Raw genomic sequence first — 25,625 nt, 5'->3', positions numbered from 1 at the left:
AGTTGAGCCTGTGATTTATTGAAAGGTTTATCTCTGCCAGATTTGCAGTTACACGTATTAAAAATTGATCCAGTTATATATATACTGCTGTAGTTGAAGTTATCAAGGTTATAAATTCTGAACAGTTCCCAAGCTTGTGGTAATACCAATTTTTAGTACCGCAGTATTTAGAATAACCTTCCTTTTTGCCCTAAAATGCATTTTTCTCTGCAACTTGTATCTTTAACCTCTGATATTTTCCTCTTCACAAAACACAAAGACATCTGTTCTACTTCTGTGTTTTAGAGATCACTGAGTAGTAGTATAATTTTTTTTTGTTTTCTTCAATGATTCATTGCCTTTGAAATCACTTTAAGGGCAGTGCATAAAATACTTCTTTGTGAGTTTACTACCTCTCCCAAAAGCAGTGGAAAAGGCCAGGCCAATATGGACTGGGTTTGAGATTATTCCATTTTTACATGTCTCACTTGGTCTGAAAAAAAAAGCCTGATTCAAAGGGTGGATTTTCAGCTTGACAAGTGTTCCAAAAGATCATGTATATTTATGTATGCAGTATGTGTACCTATGCACTGAGCTCTCTGAGCGGGTGACTCTTCTTTCTACTGTGTATGTCCCCAACCCCATTGAATGAAATCCCAGATTCCAAATCCTGAATTTTGGTGGAAGGTGAGATCAGGCATCCCATCTCATCTGGCCATGGCCTTGTTGAGGAGTACTGAGCACCTCCTAGGCCACAGCTTCTTCCATCCAGAAGAAATAGCGTCATCCACTTCATTATTCTCCATGGGAGCTGATTTTTCTTTTCCTAACTGTTCATCTCAAGCCTTCAGATTTTTCTCACTCTTGCATCTATTTTTCAAACATTTTTTTTTTTCCTATGATATATAATCAGTACTCACCTGACAGGAGAGTGTACTCAAGACTTACGAAAAAGCTGCTTTAAGACCGCATGATGATAAATTCTCCTTAATCCCAAATATATACGAAACACAGAGCAGGGCCCACAACAAGTTTTATAGAGAGTATTAGTGTCACAAGTTTAAACAGAATTAACAGGAAAAATAACATTCCATCCCTGAGGAAAAATCCAAGTAGTGCATAAGACCAAAATGAACATTCCTATGGGGAATTGATTATGAAAGAGCTTTTTAGTTCAAAATAAGGAAATAACTAGTCACTGCAGAACGATTATATTGATCAAAAGTAGTCTTCTGAAATACGAAGATCCAAAGAAGGGCCCAAGTAGAAGACAAAATGAAAGGAAAGTAAGCAAGCCCAAATTCATAAAGAGCTCCATCTTTCATTTGCAGCAAAGATTGTTTGTGGTCAGACTCCTGAGTAAGACAGATGCTACATGCAGTTGGGAACATTTGAAAACTGACTAATAGATATGATCCATAACAGTGCTAGATTTATTGGCCATGTGCTGTGAAAGCAGACCCTTTTGTTTTTCAGCAGAACTTTAGCTCACCATTTGTGAAGTATCTCCTTTGCCATTTTCACAACTTCCTACAAGATGTGATTAACCAAGATGCCAGTGCAGCTCAGTTCCTGCATGCTCACGAATCAGTGCAGTATTAATAAGATACCAGGTGAGACCAGTGAAACCTCCTGTTGAGCAATGAAAGTGAGCATGCTAAAAATATTTATAGAGAGATTTATTTGATTTCTCTACATGAAGTCCTCTATAATTTATCACATCAGCTCATACTTCTTCTGTTTTATTTTTTGTTTTACTTTAGAAATGGGCCTTTTTCTCCTGGCTTTTACTGTAAGCACATAAGAGATTTGGATCAATGATGGTTATCGGAGCCCTTCAATCCCTATGTTTAGCTATTTGTCCTATCTGACAAACCAGGAGACTTCTCCAGTTCTGCTGAGCACAGAGAGGTTGAAATTATATACATCTCAAATATATATGTATTGAGCAATAAGGTTACAGTATTCTCTTTGCAAGCACATACGGTGTCCATAAATACCTAGAGACACAAATGCACACGGTGCTGGGCAACCAGACAGTTGATTCTTCTGAGCTGCAGGAGCCTGATCTGCTTCTTTAAATCACAGTGAAACAACCCCCTCGTCTAATGGTTATTTAATTCAATCCAACAGGTCCCCTTGGAACAGGCAGGTTTTCTGTGAGAAGGAGTCAGGATAAAGGAGGTGTTTGCTTTGGTAGATGAGGATTGGGTTAGGGATCAGTTAAGTAATCTGGACATCTATAAATTGATGGGTCTGGATGGAATACACCCGCGGGTGCTGAGGGAGCTGCGGAGGTCATTGCTGAGCCACTCTCCATCATCTTTGGTAAATCGTGGGAAACAGGTGAGGTGCCTGAGGATTGGAGGATGGCAAATGTCACACCAGTCTATAAGAAGGGCAAGAAGGAGGACCCAGGTAATTATAGACCGGTCAGCCTTACCTCCATCCCTGGAAAGGTGATGGAACAACTTATTCTTGACACCATCTCTAGACATATCAAGGATGAGGGGGTCATTAAGAGCAGCCAACATGGCTTTACCAAGGGGAAGTCATGTTTGACCAACCTTATAGCCTTCTATGAGCAAGTAACTAGGTGGATGGATGATGGTAGATGTGGTTTTTCTTGATTTCAGTAAGGCATTTGATACTGTCTCCCATAGCATCCTCATAGATAAGATAAGGAAGTGTGGGCTTGATGATCAGGTAGTGAGGTGGATCAAGAACTGGTTGGAAGGAAGAAGGCAGAGAGTTGTGGTCACTGGGGCAGAATCTAGCTGGAGCTCTGTGACTAGTGCAGTCCCTCAGGGCTCGGTGCTGGGACCAGTGCTGTTTAATATTTTCATCAGTGACCTGGATGAGGGAACTGAATGTACCCTCAGCAAGTTTGCTGATGATACTAAACTGGGAGGAGTGGCTGACACACCAGAGGGCTGTGTTGCCATTCAGCGAGACCTGGACAGGTTGGAGAGTTGGGCGGAGAGGAACTTGATGAAATTCAACAAGGGCAAGTGTAGAGTCTTGCATCTGGGGAAGAACAACCCCATGTACCAGTACAGGTTGGGGGCTGACCTGCTGGACAGTAGTGAAGGGGAAAGGGACCTGGGGGTCCTGGTGGATAGGAGGGTGACCATGAGCCAGCAATGTGCCTTTGTGGCCAAGAAGGCCAATGGCATCCTAGGGTGCATTAGAAAGGGTGTGGTTAGTAGGTCAAGAGAGGTTCTCCTCCCCCTCTACTCTGCCTTGGTGAGGCTGCATCTGGAATATTGTGTCCAGTTCTGGGCCCCTCAGTTCAAGAAGGATAGGGACCTGCTGGAGAGAGTCCAGCACAGGACTTATATAAGTAAAGATATAAATATATGGATTTATTCCATTCAGGAGAGGGCTGTCGACAGGGCTGTAAACACGTTGTATCTGTCTCCACTGAGCATACAGTAAGAGCCTAAGGGCCTGTGAAAAGAAGTAAGGGGTGAGTACTCCTGAACGAAGGAGGCAGGCACTGACTGCCCTCTGTACTGCTTACTGCTCTTTCACTGCTCAGTCTTAGTTTCACAGGACTTAACCCCAGGCAGAGATTAAATGGCAGCTTTTAAGAGTTTAGACAAACTTAGTGAGCCCATTGCGTGCAACAAGACGTTTTCTTTCACAGGTGATTTATCTCCTTTGTGTGCCTGGAGCAATAAATACCCTGCAAATGAACTCCATGTGCACTTATAAAATGAAATCCACATTAATCTCAAGTATCAGAGACAACTATAAATTGAATGAAAGTGAAACAGGGTAAAGAGGGTTTGGAAGGAATAGCTCCATCACTGGCAACGCAGCCCTGGGCAGTCATCATGGCAACGCTGGCTGAATTCAGCTGCGGAGAAGCCCCAGAGAACCGACTCTTGGGTCACCTTTGACATGGCTGAACATAAAACTTCAGGTCTCCACAACCCACATGCAAGTCCTGAAGACCACTGTGGGGAATAAGTATCTTTGCTTCAAGAAGGAGATCAGTAGGAAAGCTGAATTTTTTGTCAACAGAAGGAGAAGCAAAAATTTTGGGGTAACTATTTTTACTGGATTATGAAATGTGCTGATATGCCTATAGTTTTCCTAATTTGAATAAATGTGTTCATCAGGGCCCCTTTTCATCAAAGAATATCATATTCATGTTATCTATGAGTGCATGGCCACTACATCCTATAGATGATAAACAGATTCAGTGTTTTATATATATATATTTACAAAGCCTCTTGAACTGCCATCTAAATAAGCATCATTTGCTATCAGATTTGCAGGACACTGATATTCTGTACTCCAAATCAGTCCCGGGTGAATTCCATCCCCACATCTCACCCATTTTCTATTACAACTAATCCAATTACCTCAGACTCTTATCTTCCTACCAGTAAGCACATATGTCATCTTCCTCATGCAAGTCATCTTGTAGAAATGTGAATGACCATATTTACGTGAGAGAAGTTATGGATCAAAGTGTTTAGAGGTGCAGGGGTTTATTATGGGTAAGATGGATGAGTGTAATTTAAACAAATGAAAAGGGAGAATGAATGAGTATCTGAAAAAGGCTAAAACTCATCCCCAGTTCAGAGTCACAATAGTACAAAGAGATGTTCTTGAAAGCAGATGGCTGACACTAGAGAAAGCTTTTAGACACAAATTTTCCCCTTTCCAAAAAGAAACTGGAGAGTGCCACTACTGATGGAGTTTCACACCTGCAAGTGCCAGCAGGCTCTGACAGTGCTCACCAGAACAATAAAGCCAAATCTGCAATATCCAGTATACAACATCAGAACAGCAGAATTACATTCCTACACATCTAGGAAAAGTGTGTGGAGTTGTACTCTGGATTTCTAGTTCACTGGACAGTGCTCTACAGACATGGGCACACACAGGCTGCTGCAGGTGAGAGGTTCCTCTCTCACCACTGGGACTCTGCAGGACTGCTGCTGTCACCTGGCCAATTTATGTAGTGGAAACCAGAAACAGCAGCTAAGGAGCTGAATAGATAAACAGCATAGTGTTTCAAAGAAAAAATAAGTTGTCCTTCACAACAAAGATACTTCTAAGACAGATAACTGCTTAGCACTTTCCATTAATGCCTGCATTTTGTACCTTTCCATTGGGTATCTGTTCTGCTCCTTAACACCATAAGTGCACTGGGACATCACTGCCTATTTGTCAGCATTTGTCCAGGGCCTTATTAAGTGAAGCACCAATATTAGCTCATCCCTTGGCACTGCAGTAATAAGCACAAGGAAATAATATTCATATTAGGCAGCTACCATAGCTTTGGATACAGAGAAATCAAAATGGATGCACTTGTTCATAAACAGATAAATGTTTCCTCTGATTATGGGTTTCCTCCCTGCTCATTACAAACAACTGTCAACTATTCCTGCCTATATCAATATTACTCATCACAAAGCTAACAGAAAGGCAATCCACAGTTGCTTCTATAATTTAGGTTTAGAGTTATTACAGCAGCACATGTCAGAAGAATTAAATGAGAAGGAGGGTATGCTGAATAAAGGAAAATATTATATGCAAATTGTGATCGTTCATGACTGAGTCACAAAAAAAGAATGTATTAAAAATCTGTCATGATTTAAACTTTTAACAATACAATGCTTTGCATTTACGTAATGACTTTCATCAGAGGATCTCAAAATGATTTGGAGGCACCGAGATGAATGCAAAATAATGTCAGTCTCACAGGGGGGCTTTGGGTGCATTTCTTTTCCAATGAGCAGTTAGTGGGGCATGATGCACCTGGGATTAGAAGCAAGGGAAAACCTAAGTGTCAGCAGAGGCCTAAGAGTCAGTTAAACAAGACTGGACCTTCAAGAAGGGGGGAGTCAGCTATGTGAGAAGTACCACACATTAGTGTTACCTCCTGGGGAGGGAGCATCCCCAGCCAACACTTCTGAGACTTCATGTCTGTGTGCTTAGGAGGACACTGTGCCAACATAAGATGAAATGTGTTGTCATTAGCAAAAATTGGCTACTGTTGCCTCAGTTATCTCTTTGTAACACCTTGCACACCGGTTATCTCCCACCACTGCATCAGAGAAATGGATGGGAAGGTTCCCCTCACAACAGTGGCTCCCAGGGGTTTCCAAGACATGAGAATGCAAAAAAACAAGTTGCAAACTTAATAGAATAGAATAAAATAAAAGCACACAGACTCTTCCCCAGCTCCTGCACAGACAAGCAGGACTAACAAGCAAAAAGTGGAAAAAGTTAAAATATCAACATTCAAAACCTAGTCCATTTTGAAATTGAAACCACAGACTAAATATGGCAAAGCATTTTATTTCTCCCAGCAATAACCATGTTTGTGTTGCTAAAGCAGTTCTGTCAATGTCTAAAAAAAATCTCCTATCAATAAAATCTCAGTTCCATCTTTAGCTTTCTAAGGTGATAGTGTTGTATTTTTTGTTATTACTGGAAATATTAAAATCCTTAACCTATTCCTTTGTGTGTGTGGGCAACAAAAAGAATCACAGAATCATAGAACAGTTCAGGTTGGAAAGGACCTCAAGATCATCTAGTTCCAACCCCCCTGTCATGGTCAGGGACACCTCACACTAACCCATGTCACCCAAGGCTCTGTCCAACATGGACTTGAACACCACCAGGGATGGAGCATTCACAACTTCCTTGGGCAATCCATTCCAGTGCCTCACCACCCTTACAGTAAAGAACTTCTTCCTTATACTAAATCTAAGTTTTCCCTGTTTAAGTTTTAACCCATTACCCCTTGTCCTATCACTACAGTCCCTAATGAAGAGTCCCTCCCCAGCATCCTTATAGGCCCCCTAAAAAGCGCTAAAAAGGGCTGACAATGATGGATCTGATCCATCCTCTAGTCCCCAAACAGGTTCAACCTCTGTTGATCCTTAATGATTCACTTCTAATACCCTTTAAAATGCCCAGTGACAGAGTACCTAAAATTATATCTATTATATACGTGTGTCTTTCTTCCCTCTGACTATATCACAGCGACTACAAATAAGCAGCAAACAAATATGTTGCAAACACAATAATACCCCAAAAATGTATTCACTAGCTGAGTATTAGTAGTGCCAGTGAAAACACGATGAGCCCCATCACTCATCACAGCAAGAAATCCCTTCCCCAAAGAAAGCACAGGAATTTTGTGACATGTTCCTTTATCCTTTCTCACGTAGGCTGAGCAGGGATGGTGGAAATTTAAAGCAAGAAAGAGCACACCCCAATCAGTGTGGAATAGAGTGGGCATTGATGTTAGGAGACATGGCAAAGAAACCTTAACCACCATCTTCCTGGGACCTCCTTAGAGCTCTCTCACTGTTTGATGAGACAAAGCAAGATAAAAAGTCCTCTAAGGTGTAAGTTTTTCAAATGGAGGAACTATGGACTGCCAGGCACTATATAGAGAGCTTTCTTCTACCTAGTGCATGTATGTGCAGTATGTTAAGATAAAGAAAGAAAATGATAGATCAAGGATTTTAATGTTTCCAAAAAAGAAATTAAAAACAGAACACTATAATCTTAGAAAGCTAAATATGAGAACTGAGGTTTTATTGATAGGAGATAATATTTTTAGACACTGACAGGTAGAACTGCTTTGGCAACACAAACATGGTTGTTGCAGAGAGAAATAAAATGCTTTGCAGCATCTCACAGCCTAAATTACATTATAATGTAGATTTTTGAACTTCCATACAGCTTTCATCTATGTTCTTTAAAGTTCAAGCAAGAAATAGAGCTATAATCAGTCCTGAAAGAGCCATATGTTTGGCTGTCTCCTGTACAAGGCAGGTGACAAGGTCTGTCAGGTAGTCAGTGTGTGTACCTCTTTAATAGTCAGTCTAATCCATGATCAACCATGATCTCAACTACTGGCCTAATTTAACAAGATTTTGCCAACTGTATACTGGGCTACATCAAAAGGAGCGTGGCCAGCAGGTCCAGGGAGACAACTGTCCCTCTCTACTCTGTTCTGGTGAAACTGCACCTGCAGTCCTGTGTCCACCTCTGGAACCTCCAACATAAGAAGGATGTGGACCTGTTGGAGTGAGTCCAGAGGAGTGGAAGATACTCTGAGAACAAGCCCACCTCTCCTACAAAAACGGCTGAGAGAGCTGGGCTTGTTCAGGCTGGAGAAGAGAAGGCTCTGGGGAGACCTCAGAGTACTTTTCCAGTACCTAAAGGGCACCTACAAGAAAGCTGGAGAGGGAATTTTTGCAAGAGCATGTAGTGATAGGGCAAAGGGGAATGGCTTTAAACTGACAGAGGGGAGATTTAGATTAGATGGAAGACAAAAAAATTCCACTATGAGGGTAGTAAGGCACTGGCACAGGTTGCCAGAGAAGTTGTGGTTGCTCCATCCCTAGCAGTGTTCAAGACCAGGCTGGCAGGGCTTTGGGAAACCTGATCTAGTAGAATGTGCCCCTGCCCATGGCAGGAGGGTTGGAACTAGATGATCTTTCAGGTCCCTTCCAATGCAAACCATTCTATGATTCTAAGAAGATTTTTGCAATATCTTACCAAACACAAAGATAACCTAACACCTATGGTCAGCAGGCAGATTCTAGTATATCTTTGCATACCAGAAAGCATCAGCACCAGTTTAGGTGTCTTTCTTCTCTTTCTTCAGATGGATACAGACCACACAGGATTCAAGACATTACAGCAACAGTCAACTGGATTGCTGGGCATGCCTCATGGTGACTTCAGACATAGATGATGCAAAAGACTTAAAGAACTTCAACACCCTGTAAAAGCCTAGAAACCACTGACAAACTGACAGATCTTCCTTCCCAGCTACATAGAGAACCACAGTATATTTTTTCAGGAGAGAGTACAGATAGGACAGTTTTGAATTAATACATAAAATAAGGGCCTCTGTTACATACCAAACAGACACTGACTGGGAGAACTGGGAGCTGTTACCAGTAATGCCACTAGGAATTGCCAATATTTGTCCCAGCACAATTTTTTTCAGCATCCAGACGTTGGAGAGAACCTCTGCCCATTAACCTCTGTGCTATCTGACTGCAGTGGATCTCAACAAAGAGCTTTGCTGCCAGTGATCTCTTTGCAATAGTTCACCGCTAGCAATGACTCATAACCAATCAATAGCTCTTGTTCTGAGATAGATGGGCCTATTACAATCCAACCTGCTTGCAGTCTGGCTCTTAACTCTTAACCTCAGCTGAAATAAAACATTCACCAAAATTCTGTTAGACATTGGCACAACTTCTATTTCTTTTCATGCCATTAACAAATGTCGCTCATTTGTCAGTGGCACAAATGATCACATCCATCTTACCACAATGGATGCCACATTTGTTAAACTTATTGTTACAGATAAAGTAAAATGGCTCTTTACCAAAATCCACTGTGGAGTTTATGAGTACACGAACAAAACCAAAAATAGCTTGGGAAGTGTTTCTAGCAGTATTTTCTTATAATAATTAATAACATCTTTGTGATTTACTCTCGATACCAAGGTCAGACAGAACTCACCCTGATGAAGTTTGGCAGAGCTTATTCACGTTTTTCCCCATGTCTCCTGCCCAAAGGAGTGCAGGTTTGTGTATTTGCTACAGCCTGGAGAGTCTCACAGGCACAAAGACAGGTTGGACAACCAACACCTGAGACCTGAAGACCGACATCTTTCTAGTTTCTGGTTCCTAACTTTTCAGAATGGGAATCATGTCTGTTAGAAACAGAGGTAAGAAGTAAGAGAGAGGCAGCAGAAAGAAAAAGCAATGTTCTATGAAACGGACCATCTTTCAAGCATTTTTTTATGACACACTGTCAAATATACAGACTTACAGACAATGGTGTTAGTCACCAATTCAATCATATTTTGCTGGGCATAGAAACTCTTGGACTTTCAGTTTTGGGAAAGATTCTGAAGTTTAGGATTCACTAAACTGTCAATCAAAATTAGATCAGTCAGTCCAAGCAATTAGACAAAAATATGTGCAGGTTTCTGCTTGGGGGGGGGGGGGGAGGGGTGTTAAAAAAAGAAGCTATAGTGATATTTTTTCTTAGAAATAGCAATTCTTCATCCTTGCCTTTCAGCTGGAGCTACTTACACTCTTGTACATTTTCTCTGCCTCGTCCTTATCATCTCTCCATTTCCATAATGGTCTGGGCAGTCATAGTTCTGGTCTTATTCTTTCTCCATCTATAGCAACCTCAAGAATAGACAAACACAACCTTATTAGTGGTATGGAATAAACAAGGTATCTTTTCAGGGCTTATTAATGTTTGATGAAGTTTTATCACCTGATCAGCCATTTTCCAGTGGAGCAACTACAGATCATAAACTATTAGGCAATTGTACTCAATTTCCACCATAAAGCAGATAAGGAATTCCTCCTAGAAATGTGTAATCAGCCCTGCTATTGGATCTGCAAGGGAGCCAAAAGGAGTTAAAGAGTAAATGTGAAGGCAGTGCTTACATACTGTCTTTTATACACTCAAATAACAAGGATTTCATCTTCTGAAAAGACAGACGAAACCTAAGCAGCAATGAATGTTGAGTGTAAAACTGATAGAGCACTTAAGTGATTCCTGCAACCTGCGGTTCTCTCAGGAGCTAAGGACGTCATTGTAATAGCCACAAGAGACTAAAAATGTAATATATGTAAGGAGAAGCAATGTGCTGTGTGAACAATTGATAAAGCTGAAAAACCCAGACATATTTGGGGCATACAAGCCCTTCCTCACATCTCTGACTTCTCTGGACACTTTAATAACTAATCCCACACATTTCATCTTTACATTGAGAAATAAAGAACAGCAAATCCATTTGCTGAAGAGAATAAATGTGAGAAACTACCAAAAATGATCAAACAGGAGGCCCTTTTATCACTAAATGCAGCATTTCAGAGCTAGAAAACTGAAAAAGCAAGAGCAGGTTTACATGACATATTAGCCACAGCTCTTCTGGCTGTGAACACAAATATGCCATGTCCTCTTATTCAGGTGCTGGAGCACAAGCTGAAGATTATGTGACAGAACTTTTTGTGTTGGTCCTATTCTAAACTGGATCCATTGATTTTAGTTAAGGTACCAAGGGAAAAGAGACACTCTGCCTTTGTTTTCCAGATGCAGTACAATTGCCCATATTTCTCTGAGGGAAAACTTAAAGTGCACTTCTTGAAATTCGGGCACCTTTAAAACTTAAAACCCACTTCCAATATTTAACTAACTGTGAATTTAATATAATGAAAATTAAAGAATCAGTTGTTATAACAATTTATTCTAGATGTGCTCAAAGTTTGGAATCTTTTCCCACGAGATGGAATTATAGAAGAATTAAACAATCAAGTCTTCTAAAAATCAAATCTGTTACTTGTATGTGTAAATACAATTAAGGGTCCTAGTATTTTTCTACATTCTTTAAAATAATTGGGATCACCAAGAAGAACCCTCTCCCCTCCCTAGCAGCTGATGTGTTGAAGAACTGCAAATTCCTTCACTGTTTCTACTGCTGCGACCTTCATTATTTTGGGATCTCCTAAAAACTTCCCAGTAAAGTGTGGATTCCTGGGTAGAGACTTTAAATCCAAACCAAATAAATTTGTTTTCCACATGTTGAAAGCACTGCTTTAGATATAAGGAGCAATATAAGTACCTTTGATTTACGGAACAGAACTTCGTAACTCACAAAGTTATAAACCAGGTGTGTTTTTTGCAGCGTCAGGTGCTAGGGGGGTCACTCCTCCTAACTCGCATACCGAGAGCTCAACAAGCTAGATATTTATTACACACAAACATACATATTCATTAGATTTCACAAGCATAGGAGGGGATTTTTCAGAAGGGGAGGAGATTGTTACAACTAGTTCTAAGAACTCATTAATATCATTCCCCTCCCCTCTACGCCTGTGTACTGCCATCTGGTGGTCTTGGGCGGTGGTCTTCTGGATGAAGTAAGAGGTCTTCCTTGCCATGCACTTTTCACCCTTGGCACAGTTTCACCAGCTGGCAACTTCAAGTCTTATAGAGACTAGTTGAAACAGGTTCTTTTCAGACATTCATCTTCTTGAGAGAAAAGGGTCCCTGATTTTGAACAATGTGTTTCGGCTACCTATTCTATTCTGAGTTATGGTTTAACCACGACTAGCAAGAACAAGAACACACCTGTTCCCTATACTAAGTCAATCAATACATAGTTTGAAGAAAACAACCTTTTCCTTAGTCCATTACTATTCCTCGCATCATCTTCAAAAGAATAGTAACAAAAATATTTCCAGTGCAAGCCAAAGTGATGCTGTATGTTTATCAGCCCATCAATGGTATTCTAGACTCACACCCAAAAATTAATCAGAGAGAAATTGTGCTTTCAGGCTGCAGAGGGCTTTGACATCTCCACGACGAAATGTTTTCTGTTTATGCTTGGCTAGCATTTCACCAGGTCGGATACACTTCTTGTGTTCACTGACTTGCACCCAGAAATGTCATTAGCAAAAAAAGCTTAAGTGGATTCCTCCTATATCTGATTGACCACAAAGCTTGAGAAGTGGTTGCCTTTGCTTTTTCTTCTGCTGGCTCCAGCTAATAGCCTGCTCCCATGTGTCCAAAGACATAGGGACAAATTCTGCCTGAAGTCAGACTGGTGAACATCTATTGATTTTAATGAAGTTTTGACAAGTCAACCTGGAAGAGAACCTTCTGTGCCCCCTGAACACTTGAATGCATGTTGTAAACTTAATCTACACAAAATAAATAGCCTCTTAGAGACCATTATGGCTACTTAAAGGAGTAGGATTATATTTGTTTGTACAGCTAATCAGTGTTGCAGTCCCTGCTAATGTTTCCTATAGGAGTGTTAATCATGATTGTTCTGATTATAAGCAATTGTTTTAAAAAAAAGAAACAAAACCACGAAGCAAACAAGATAAATACTCTTCTCTGATATTCAAACTGAAGATGAAAGGGAAAAAGACTAATGGTCATCACTCCATTGAGTGCTAATATTCATCTTAAATTTTTGAGAGACAGCTCATATGATGCTGTTTGAACAGCCTTTTCCCTTTTTCTGAAAACAACAAAATCTTTTCAAATAGCTTATTAGTTTGAAATGTAACACTTACTTGTAAGGCACTTTTCATCTCCAGAGCAACATCATGGACCTTTGCGGATCACACCAGCAAAGGATCTGGCATTGCCCCTGATTTCTTTGATGTCCTAAATGCATCTTGCAGGACAGGAACCCATTACTGCCTCCGCCACCAAATACAGTGCAGCCAAATCATTTTCACAAGGGAACTGTCAATTACCAGTGCAAAACAGAAAAGATGCTGATTACCCGGGCTAAACTCTGCTCTTGTTTGTGTCAGAGCAATATCCCTGATTACACTTGCTTCCATGCGACTGTGGGTCGAGTGTGGCTCTGTCTCCTTAGTTCCCTGGTTTCTTTTTGAACCACAGGAACAACGCTTTGAGATAGCTACTTGGACAATTGCTAATGGTAGGAAAATCCAGTTCTTCTGACATTAAGGCATTGTAAATACTGGAAGAAATCTGTGTTTTATGTTTATGGTGTACAATGCCTAAAGCCTTATCTCTCATTCTGTCAGTAACCAAGAACTATGTATACAGATAGTGCAATTTATTATGTTCTGTACTGTGACCAAGTACTGAAATACCTTCAGGAAATCACCAGAAAGCCTGAAAAGCTTTGCTGTCCCTTGTGACTCCAGCTCACTAAAACTATAATTGAATGAGCACAATATACTGAGCACTGTGTGTTACACAGTAGACTTACAAATAAGGACACCATTTTTTCAGCATCATTACAGAAAATATATTTGCTCTACAATTACTGCCTATACCCATGGTCATAATGTCTCTGCTTTTCTGTATTCTGCATTACAAAGCCACAAGAAGGGGACTTAAAAATAAATGTCAAGGCTCAGTAAGTCTACCTCAGCTCAGGTGTAACTCCATTAAATTCCACTACGCTGCTTTCATTTGTAAGACATTGTTGGGCCTGATAGTCCTGACATTTAAACCAGTGTCTGTTGGGGCTGAAATGAATGGAGATATGTTGGTGTAACAGTGATATGAAAAAGAATTTTAGCCATGTATCAGCTAAGAAGTTAATGTATTTCCATTCCTGCTTCACTGAGCAGATTCTTATGAAACTGATTATTAAAGCTGGCCCACCAAGTTCAAGAAATACAAAGAAAAACTAAAATCCATGTTCTCAAACTCATTCATGTCTGGGTATGAAATATAAAGACTGGGTCCAACATTTTATTCAAACCCATTTGATTACTGCATTCAAAACACTGAAAATAGGACCCCTGTGCCACTGATCCAACCACAGACGTTTATGGTCATTGTGATACACACCAGTACAAGCCAAACTTGCCGCAACGGCCACCATTCACACGGAGCAGGTGTTCTGTGGAAGGTGCTCTGTTGAAGCAAAACCATCTTCATCTCCGATTTTCCCCTCTTTCCGTTTTGTGGGGCCTTGATATTGGCGGATGCTTCATCCACTTTCCCCTAAGCACTGTTAAGCATTTCCACTTGCTTTGTTGTTACAAAGAAACACGAATGCCATGAAACATCTTCCTTATTACATCCCGGAGTCACCTCACAGCCTGCGGACGCAGCAGAGAAAACTCCTGCTGGTCACGGGACAAGACCTTGCGTCACTCTGGGGAAACGAAACAAATCAAACCACCACCACGACGACAACAACAAGGCCAGAAAAATACAACCTAAAAGCCACCTGGTTGCAGACTGGGATGGAGCTCCTCCAGGACGCGGGGGTGCCGGCCTATCCCTTTATCTCCCCCTGGGCCCGGGCCCCCTGCTGAGTGCGGGAGCGGCTCCTCTCTGGCCCGCCGGAGCTCTCCGGCCTGCCATGTCCGGTGCCAGCCTCGCAGGGAATGAGCGGAGGGCAGCCGCCACCGGAAGGAGCTCGGGCGGGGAGGGAGAGAGGAGGGAAGCCAAGCGCGCAAGGGACTGCACGATGGGCTTGAAAAATCACTGCACCAGCGTCGGAGGGCAAGGGGGAGATACAATCCCCGGGCTGAGCAGCCACGCCGCTCTCTCCGCCTCTGCTGCCGACTCCGGCAGCGCCCCCAGCATTGCCCGGCCCCTCTACCCCCGAGCCCGGCTCCAAACTTTTTCAACCGCCCGCTCCCCGCCGGGTCTGAGGGAAGCCAGGGCTCGGCGGTGAGCGCCGGCCGCGGAGCCCCTGCGCGGGCAGGCTGCTGGGGGAGCACCCCGGGGCGCGACACGCGGCTGGCGGGAGGCAGGCGGGGCGGGGTGGAGGCACGGCTCACAGCGGAGCCAGCCGCCACTTGCAGGGCGTTGGGTTTTCCAGACCACCCATTCCCCTCCCCACCCGCCCATCCCCCTGCTCCCACCCCCCCTCCTTCCTTCCCTCCCTCTCTCCTTCCCTCCCTCCTCTGCAGAATTAAAGTTGGGACAGTCGCGCTCCGGGGATGGGTGCGAGCCAACGCCTCTGCTGCCGTCTCGCTCTGTTCCCTCCCCAGGTCGCCCGGAGCCCGCGCCCCGCCCGCCCGCCCAGGAGGGATGCTGCTCCGGGAGCTGCTGGGGCTGCTCCGCTGCTGCTGGCCCTCCCTGCTGCTGCACTGTGCCCTCCACCCGCTCTGGGGCTCCGTACAGGTAGGGATGCCGCAGCCTGCCCGGAGCGGTGCCGGTGCCGGGCGTGGGGCAGCGGGCTGAGCGCCGGCGGCACCCCCGGAAGTGCGGGGAGCCACGGGCGGTGGTCGCCCGGGCTGCCCCCCGAGCGGGCAGAGCTGTTGCTCTTCTCGGCGTGGTCTCCCCTTCGGCAGCTGCTGCGGGACGGGGCACGCGAGGGGTGGGCGGCGGGCGCCGAGCCCCGGGAGCGCTGAACTCGATGTTGCCTCTGAGAGCAAGATGTAGTTGAGTTTCTTCGGCGTGCCGGCAGGCAGGAGCTCGCAAGTGCATTTTGCTGTAGGTGGCAAGATGCGCAGAAAGAAGCAGTGCATGGAGCGAGGCTCCGACAGTCTAATTTTGGTAATGTTTTGTCGTGGGGTTTCGATGTTGGTTGCGAATTGAGAGTTCTCTGAGTAAAGGGCTGCATCAGCTTCTGCCAACTCCTGCGCTGTGATGTTGTGTGACCTTGATTGTAATGTGGGGTGACTAGCAAGATGAACTGGGGAAAATGGGTATACGGTGAGGGAGAGCACCCATTCAGTTCAGAGAATCAGAACGGCAGCAAAGCTCAACTCACATGTGTCACTTTGATATTTTAAAGTTTATTTATAATATATGCTTTCAGAGAAGTGACTGATGAGACAGCCAAGTGCTGTTCAGGAGCAGAACAATTACAGTTTCTTTCTTGGAGAAAACACAGTGGAGACTCCACGTCTTTTACTCGCTGTTCTAAACTTGGTGACTCCCAAGAGATTAAAGAGAGATGTTGTTTGGTTTGGCATCTTGTCTCTTACCATGGATTACAAAGAGGATTTGCGCTCCTTACAGACTAAAATGAACATACATACAACAAAATAACCTCGTTTAAACCAATGCCCCCATCATAAACGTCTTTGCCAGAGCTACTATTGTGCTGTCCTGCTCAGGATTCAGGTAACTAAGCTTAAGTTAAAACTGTAACTTCATTTTTAAAGGAAGGGCAGTTGTGTAAAAGGAGAGGTATTCTGCAACCTCTCTCCTGTAATCAGTCAATCAAGCAGACAAAAAAAAAGAGCATAAACATCTTTCTGCCAAACTACTCAGATGATCTAAGCCAATCTTTCAAAGATAAGTACATTTGTAATAATTTGAACTGCCAAAGTGAAATGGCAAAGCCGGGGGGCCCAGCCTTTCCTTGCAATAATTTGGAAGTTTTGTTGTGGCATTCATCAACTGTACTTGTCCTGTTGCTTGCTATTCTGTGGAAGGGCTATCAAGACATCTGCTCATACTCAAGTTTGTTTCCAACTGTCCCAAAACTACAATGTAGCTAAGGCTTCCATCAGCAGGTACCAATGAGAAGGGCAGGTGTGGGGGGCTCACCAGCATGCCGGCCCTCCTGAGACCGAAACTCCCTCAATCTTTGAATTCCTCCCTTGATTCTGTTCTCCATATGGAGTCATAATCCTTGCTCTATCTTCAGAGTCTCACAAGCTGTACTCTACTGATTTGGTAATGTCAAACCGTGTTGTGTCCCTGCTCCATTTATAGCACCCAGTGTATTTTCTCATGTCTCTTCTTGCAGTCCCTCTTCACCCATTCATCCATGCAATGACCTATGTGTGGCATAGCTTTCCCTCCCACATCTTTGCATTCTCTCTTCAGGCCCTTTCTTGAGGCACTTAAGAGAGTTAGCCAGGTGCTAATCAGAGGGGAAATATTTATCTTATTAAAAAAAAACAACCTGAAAACAACAACAAAACCCAAACCCAGAATCTTGTCTTACTAGCATCATAGCTGGCACTGTGACAAGAAGGGATGATTCTGTCAGAGACTTTTGACATAATTAAAAAGAGCAGTAAATGTCATGATAAATAACATTTTTTCTGGTTTCATAAACATGGATCTGCATTAACTCTGATGTGAATTATGCAGAGCCATCCCGGGATTTACGCAGCAGTGTTGAGATCTCATCTCTGTAGGTTGCTTCCAAGAGACAAAGCTCTTGCCACATCAGCAGGCTTTTGGAGATCTCTGTGCCTTTTCAGTCAACTGCACTTTTCAAGCTTTCCTTCTTTTACCTGATTTAAAAAGTCACAAAAGGGCCACCCTCGGGGGACTGTTATTAATCCTCTTTTCCCATCCCACTGTGTAGAGCATGCTAGTGGACTGCTGCAGCCCTATGGGACTCTACTGAAATACTAAATAGCTCTGATGACATGCAGATTTAATCTTCCACTCTCTGCAACACAGGCCTAGGACCACCTCCTGAAGGAAATCTCTTATTAGAAAGAAAGGCATCACAAGCACAAACTTCAACAGAAAGACTGCAAAAGGAAACCACCAGTTACCACTTTGTTTTCTTTTTCCCTGGACGTTTGTGGATCACTTTCGTTTTCATGAATATTTAAAAACATTTGTCCTTTTTGCAAAGCATATTCATATTAAATGTACAAATCTATGAAGTCATCTCTTTGTATTTTCAGGGAAGGGCAAAAAAGGCATTGACTAGAAATCCAGGCGACATGTATGTCCAAACTAGCCAACTGCAGAGTGTGTTAAGAAAGCCCCATGCCAAACAAGAAACCAAATTTTAGACAGGGTGAGGAGACACATGTTTATGGCTGGAAGGTGCAGAAGTAACTAGGGAGCAAGCCCTGTGTGGTCTGTTGCCGTAGATGACCCCTTGCCAGGGCAACTTCTGTGCTACGAACAGCCAAGTGGGTGTCTGGTCAGTTGTTATCTGCAAAGTGCTCCCAAAGCCATTCTGGGGACATGGTACCATCCAGCAGAGCAAACAAGCAGTAAAGTTTGAGGCTGGACCTGAATTAGCAGACCTGATCAGAAAAAAGATGAAGCTCTTTCAGCATGCCTTTTTTCTCTTGCCATCTCCTGTAAAGGCAGCTTACCTTGAATTGCAGATAGTAAGAAAGAAACATGGGTTAATTTATTTCATCATCCTCTGCCAGAGCAAGATTGTTCCCTAAAATATAATTTCTAGTGATTTTCTCTGCTTACCTTTAGAAAACCAAGTAATAGCCTTCATTCCTTTCATAAGACTAATAGACATCAACAGTGGGATTTGTGTTTTTTTTGGTTGTTGTTGAAAAGGAGCCAGATGTCTTTTTTTTTTCTCAATTCCATCTTGCTACTGTTAATCTTCTTGCGGCAGGCCTTGACAGTTTCTCTTCTCCTCAAGGCCCTCAACCTTTATTCAAGTCTTTCCTCTTTCAGCCAACTTACAGTATCTTTGTTATTTTAAATTAACCCACTAAGACAAGCCCCTGGCAAGGTAATATCTATGTAGTATCTGTGTAAAAGGTAATACAGGTATCTTCTAACAACCAGGCATTTTACTGAATGAACAAGAGAAGGGGAAAAAAAGAGGTGATAAAGCCCATGCTTTTAGATGTCAGTTCTTTCGCAACCTTTTAAAAGTGGTGATAAAGGTTTGGACTAAGGTGCTGGGAGACAAAGCAACTTTTTTCTTTCACCCCCCACCCCCAGAAGTAGTATTTTAAAACTACAGAGGAGCAGGGAGTGGCTGGGCATGTATAGAGTTAATCTTGTCTGCAGAGTAATTGAGAAAAATATCCACTGGTTTCTGAGGCCACACTATTACCAGCCTAAGGTAGGAGAGCCTCCAGCGATTTAAAAACAGTCAATAGTGCTAAAAAAAGACAGAGCAAGCCTTTGGTTCTGGTTGATATTAAGTTAGAGCAATAAGCCAATGTAGCTTTTCCATACCAGCACCGTCTTCAGACTTACATACACAAAGCTGATTCTGGTCTGTAAATGAAGCTGACTCCAAGTCTGCTCACTGTTGTTCCTCCCTGGCTCTATCCTCTCCCACTGCACTGGCTCCTGTAAGACTGTAGCAAGCCACAGGATTCATCAACTGGGCAATTAGGTGGGGGATGATCACTGTAGCTAGGAATTGATAGTTGCTTCCTAATCAGATGCCAGGGCCAGTGGAAGGATGTTCCCTTGCCTCCTCTCTCAGCACCGTAAATGTGGTCATACCAGTACAATTAGGAGGTAGCCCAGGTATGCTACTGTCACCACATGGACTGGGCACTCTTCCTATAGGGCTTCTCTTGGGAGAGTCCCCAACACCCCAACCTAGCATGTGAACAGTGTTGGAACAGCTGGAGCAGTATGGAGGATATTCTGCTGTGCCTGTGATCACTTACTTTAAAAATAAATAAGCCTGTTTAGCAGACAGATTACCAGCCATGAGGGATTATGAAGCCGAGTCACTTTGATTCATTAGAGCATTCAGAGAGTTTGTGTAAATTCCTGGAGGCTGTCTGGGATGGTCCTTAGCCATCCTCTTACTGTTACCTGATGGAGAAAGGGAAAGTTGGAAAGCACTTGTACTGAATTTGTTTCTCCCTATGTTTGGTAATAGATTTTGACAAGCTGTTTAAAGAACTGAGCCTACTGACTTGTGCTGTGCTTCCAACTCAGCTGCACATAGCCTTCTCTACTCTTTCCTCCCTCTCTATAATATTTAATCAACAAAGCCCTACCTCCATTTCCCTGAGGCCACAGTAATGCGTCTTTCTGCATTTAGAAACCTCCTGCGCATGTGAATATGTCCTTTGTGCGGTGATGTTGTTTTAATTAGCCATGTCTCGTTTTGCCCAGAAACGCATGAAATGACTGTGTTCAGTTTTCCTGCAGCCAAGAGGCAGCACAGCACCCTTGGTGCCCAGCGGCAGGTGGTGGGAGAGGCTGTGTTGGGATCTGGTGGCTAAGATTGAAAGGGGAGAGGAGACAAACTGTGTTCCTGGAGCTGGCAGGGGAGGGGAAGCAAAGCTTGGGCAGGAGAGAGGAGGGCAGAGAAAGTAACCCTGGGCAACCCTGGGAAAAAGCAGGGTCAGAAGAGGTCAGAAAACATGGCACAAGATATCCTCTTTGTAACAACCAACATGTTGTAGAAAAGAACTAATTAAAGAAGGTAATGTTAGGACAAAACTGCTAGGACTATAATATGCTCAAGACCAAACTGTACAAGACAATGGTTAAATGCTATCATTACTGTCCTTAGCTTCAGATACAAGTCTGTCCAGGTGGCCTCCTAATGCTACATTCAAAGTAATAGATAACATGCTTAGTCATCTTTTAGACTTTTTCTCCTTAAAACTGTGTACAGTATTTTCCATCTGAGTATCAGTCCATTCAAAAAGAGCTGGCTTAGAAACTGCTGAAGTTAACACCTCTCAGAAGCTCCTGTGATATTCAGCAAATATCCTTTTCATCAGGGATTTACTCCATTTGTAGTGTTAGATTAGGAATTTTACTGAATATTCCTTAAATCCCTAGTTATGTAAATAATACTGATGGCAAGAAAAATATGCTGTTAACGACTAGATCAAACTATTAAATTGTATACCAATCATGGCTAAATCATTGTCCATTGCAAAGCGATGCCTACACTTGGGTTTTGCAATGCCTCATCTTCAGTTTTATTGCTAGACAACACTGCCTGTTGAAAAGGCTACAAGTCACAGTTTGTGGCATTTTCATTTTGACCGTGTCATTGCTGTGGAGTGAACTGTGGGCTCCTCTCCTCTTGATGGGAAGTGAAACACCCTGTGAAATGCTCTCTGAACATCAAAGGAGGCTGGCAAAGCAGAAGAGAGATCTCCTCTGGCTTTCAGTTCTGCCGTAAGGAAAATGAACATAATCCTGACCCAAACTGTCATGTGATTTTTATTAGCTCTCTTTGGCTTGCAGCAATGACCCTGTGAATAATGTATGCTGCTAGATGGCTTTCCTAAGGAAAGAAGGCTTACGCAATCAATGTCTGCCGCTACCTGCCTTCTACTTACCCCATAATAACTCAGAAACCAGCTGGCCAATTTCAACCAAGTTTGAGGGAGGGAAAGTGGTCTTGAAGATAATCGTGTTAAGTAAAAAAATAAAAATAAAAAATGCGGACTGTGTAGGGAAGAGACCTCTTCGTAGTGTCTTTAGGGAGGAACGTGAGCGCAGTTCTCACACAGGTCTGAAGTGCCCCTTGGGTATTCAAGTCCAAGAAACACATTCATGGAAAATCAATTTTCACTGTTTCTGCTGCTCATGCAATGACTTGTTTCTTCACAGATCACTCAGGGTGAGCCCCAGAAGTCATGCTCCAAGCCTGGAGCAGAGAAAGTCACAGAGAGCTGCCAACAGATTTGCCAGTGCAGGTTACCACCACTGTTACCACCACCTCCTCCACCTCCACCGCCCCCAAGGTTGCTAGTGGTGCCAAGTAAGTAGCCACTGGTACAGTTGTGGTGCACTGAGGGAGGGCAAAGCAATGGGGATGTTTGGAGGGACGGAAGGAGAAAGGATGTGGGAGAGGACACAGTTAGCTCGTCTTTCATTTTCCACTTAGCAGATGAAAATGTTCTCGGTAGAGATGGAGGTTTGTTTTCTGATCAATGAATAATGCTTGGCTTTTGGAGGAAAATCAGCAAAATTCCCTTCTTTCACTGTATTGTATGTGATTCCCTAGCTTTAAATGGTTCTCTAATACCCTAGCCCAAGGAAGTACTTTGCTACAGAGATACAGCACTAATTTCCCCTTGAGGTACCTGGCCTCCTGTTTCGCCAGGTGTGCAGCTTAAATGTCTGGGTGCTCCAAAGCAAATGAATTTGTAAGCAGGAAACATTCAAACGCTCTGACTAGACGATCCTGCAGGTTTGGCTGTCTTTGAGACACTGGACCTCTACTGTTTTACTATAGCAGTGAGTCACATGCACTGATTTTACGTTGCTTGTAACTCTAACAGAAGTCAGAGGCGTGTCGGTAGTCAATGGCAAGTAAGCAGTTTTCTCACTAATGCACATACAGGCTAAGAGTCATCTATTGCTCTTCATACAAATCAGTGCTCCCAGCCTTTATCCAGCCCACCCGAGCTCCTGCTAATTTCCAGCTGTGCATTCCCATGTCCAACACACATTGTGCCTGCAGTTCCTGCTGGCTAGCTGGGCCAGTTTTCTTCCACATCAGTATTCCTGTGATCCCTGACACGCAGATCCTTTCTGGAGAGTGATAACTGTGCCAGTGGTCCCCAGAGAAACAGTCCCTCTGCAGTGCAGAGCTGGGTGCCGGGAGGTGGACTGAACCTTGCACACTTTCAGGTCCCGGGTGTTTCGTATTCCAGCAAATCTCCTTAATGTCTCTGTATTTTCACAAATTGGTCTCTCCCTAAAAGGCTGCCTATTAATTCTTCACTCTGCTTAGATAAACTCCCCTGGGAACAGTGTTGCAAAATGTATCTAGCATCCTTCTCAGCGCTTCCCAAAGGGAAAATAAATCATTAGGTAGCATCATTCAGTTGTTTGTCTTTATTAGCATCATCCCCAGATGTGCAGAAGACACGAAGAAGGCTTCTGCACAGCTTTTAGGCCATTCAGAATTTGCAGTGTGTTTTCTGTCAGGAACGTGCTTCGTGTTTGTGCCATGATGCAGAAATTTAAGGCTGAGGCCAGAAAAAAATAACAGTGAAACACTTGGGAAAGGAAGTACAAAGACAGCTTGGAAAGCAGAGATAAAGGTTATTTATAGCAGGAAAAATCTCTTTCAATGTTCAGCAAAATGTCATGAAAAATAATATTGAATATTCCCTTGATCTTTGTCTCACAGTCAGAAAATGAAGTACTTTGCCAGTCTTTTTTCTTTTGCCTGGGGTACCCCGTTGCTGTGAGGGATCTGTGTGGCAGAACAACGTTGGCACAGGGACCAGCCCTGCTGCTCAGCTGTGCTGGAGGAGGGCACCACTGCAGGCTGCCTCCCTCCCTCCCTGGGCTGCCATCAGGCAGCTGCTCTGAGAGTGTGGATTTGTCCCCTGTGAAGTGGGAAGGAAATCATACCAGAGAAAAAGAATTCTGTCATGCACTGCAAAAAGAGGAAAGAGAAATCAAATGGGCCTGCCACTGGGGTAGCCTGGTGCTTACTCAGGCTGGATTGCCAGGTGCTAACCCAGTTCTAGAAATGAACTATATAAATCCAGATGACTAATATTTAAATAAGTTATTTCATTTTCAATGCAATGTAAAAAAAAAAATAGATTACACATTCCTTTCACCAGTAAGCTTTAGAGTAGCAATCATGTGCCTCATCTAGAAAGATGCTTTCATTATTATCAGTTGTCTAGGCACTGTGATTTAGCCCATATGTACAGCAATCCCCATCCTTGTGAGAATGAGCAAGCCTCATGGTTAAATATTGATGTTACAGACACCGCTTTTAAACAGCACTCAGAGGAGAGAGCAGTAAAGGGACAAGACAAGCTATTATTAAGTAGTTGATACCAGACTTGCACCTCGCACTATTTAAGTGATTGAAGTACTAGAAAGACCTCTATAAAAAGCAGTGGCCCAGGAGTTGCAATTTTTTTGCTTTTATGAGATAACAGTGTATGTGCCATGAGGCACTGCATAAAGATGCTGGCATTGCTCTTTCAGCTTTGTGAGCCACAAAAGACTGCAGCCTGCTAGGTACTGTCCTTAGAAGCTCTTTTTGCAATCAAACTGAATGTTGTTGGAGGTTTAGATCATCTGTACATCCTTCTAAAACAGCTACTCTGGTTTGGGCTTGGCGATCAAAGCCAATAGATTAAAAAATTCCTGTCTATCCAATTACTACAGACACTGACAGCTCAGTTATATGCTAAATGAAGTCATCTGGGATTCTTCAGTGTGTGTCCTGTCTGGTCTCCAGCTGCTGCTATAGAAGAGCATGAGACCCTCTTTGTGTCCTCTCTCAGTCACACGTGAATGTTTTGCAAACCCTTGTTGGATGTATGGGATGGTACTAGGTAACTATTTATGAGCAGCTGAATGACTCCCTGAAAGGATTTTATTGTGCCTGGGAACTTTCAGGAGAAATTACAGTGCATTTAGTGTGTCTTTAGACATTTTGATATTGACAGCTTGATCTGGCTACAGATCTTTAGCTCTGCTTCCTGCGGATATATAAATACAAAATCTGTCAGATGTGAACTCCAAAATTCAGGAATAATAACTGATAAATGCTGTGTGTACTTTGGAGGACAGTAAGCTAATTCTCTCCACAGAAAATGAGTAGAATCACACACAACTTAGGAGTCAGTCTAAATACATGAGTGGTGGTAGAAACGCCAACTTTCAAAACAAATGGTAAGGCATCTCAACATTACAGTCACGTATTTACAACAGGAATGTGTGGGGTGTGTTTCAGTGCACATATCCTTCATACAACAGTGTGAATATGGGAAATTAAATTAGCTTATGTGGCCCATATATTTCCAAATATCGACAACAAAATAATGGTCTGGTGAATTCAGAGACTGCCTCTGTCACCAGAACTCCAGGACCCAGGGAGAAAGCATAGGCTGGTTTTGTCCTCCTTCAGCCATAGCTCAGGCCTCATTTTCCCATGTTTCTAACTCCTTTGCACAAACCACTGGCATTTCTGATGTCCTTCCAACCGTTGTTCTTGCCTTCACTGCATCCAATATGTAGTTGTCATGGGACTTTCCCTCATCACAGTGTATCCATGTGCATCCACCTCACTAAGCAGAGGACTCCTGGTCTGCCCCAGTGAATCCATCTGCTTTACAGTGTCTAAATGGAGGCTAGGATCTGCCACGCTGGTCCCTGTGGATTGCTAGTTCAGCCTTGCCTTTTTCTGTGAAGTGGGACACACGGAGCATTTCAGTTTTGAGTTTCCCAAGATTCTTTTGAGATGCAGCTTGTTAGCATCCTGCTGAGATACTGCTGTCTTGTTTGGTATAGATGTGTACCTTTATTGAGGGTCTTCAATGAGAGGTGCTCCAGCCCGTGGTAGAAGTAACTAGAGTGGTGGGGACTGTCAGGAGACATGGTCACTGACCCAGTTGCGGTTTCTCCACTGTGTGGCATATTGATGTTTTTGCAGTAACTCTTCTTATGCAAGCAGCAGCCTGCTCTTCAACCTGTGCCTAGAAAACTGCTCGTTGATGTAGTGAAGG

The 25,625-nt window shown here is 43.2% G+C and overlaps 1 protein-coding gene across 4 annotated transcripts in view; it reads left to right on the top strand.

The window, feature by feature from the left end:
- The first annotated feature begins 14,843 nt into the window (after positions 1–14,843).
- The window catches only part of PRIMA1 (proline rich membrane anchor 1), a 44,753-nt gene continuing 33,971 nt past the window's right edge, over positions 14,844–25,625 (top strand). For 2 of the 4 annotated variants that reach the window (XR_008972656.1, XM_057413432.1), the window contains exons 1-3: positions 14,854–15,186; positions 15,510–15,642; positions 21,748–21,898. Coding sequence is in view for 3 of the 4 variants with exons in the window: in XM_057413432.1 (XP_057269415.1) it covers positions 14,873–15,186; positions 15,510–15,642; positions 21,748–21,898 (598 nt within the window). In the remaining variant the exon portion in view is untranslated. Of the gene's footprint in view, positions 15,187–15,509; positions 15,643–21,747; positions 21,899–25,625 lie in introns of all 4 variants that reach the window. The other 2 variants (XM_057413433.1, XM_057413431.1) reach the window with 2 other exon arrangements.

The sequence above is a fragment of the Pezoporus wallicus genome, unplaced genomic scaffold (assembly GCF_028554395.1).
Source record: "Pezoporus wallicus isolate ANWC-B61680 ecotype Strahan unplaced genomic scaffold, APGP_CSIRO_Pwel_v1 contig_3017, whole genome shotgun sequence".
NCBI lineage: Eukaryota > Metazoa > Chordata > Aves > Psittaciformes > Psittacidae > Pezoporus > Pezoporus wallicus.
The sequence above is the reverse complement of the archived record's forward strand: the minus strand, read 5'-3'. Positions and strand labels throughout refer to the sequence as shown.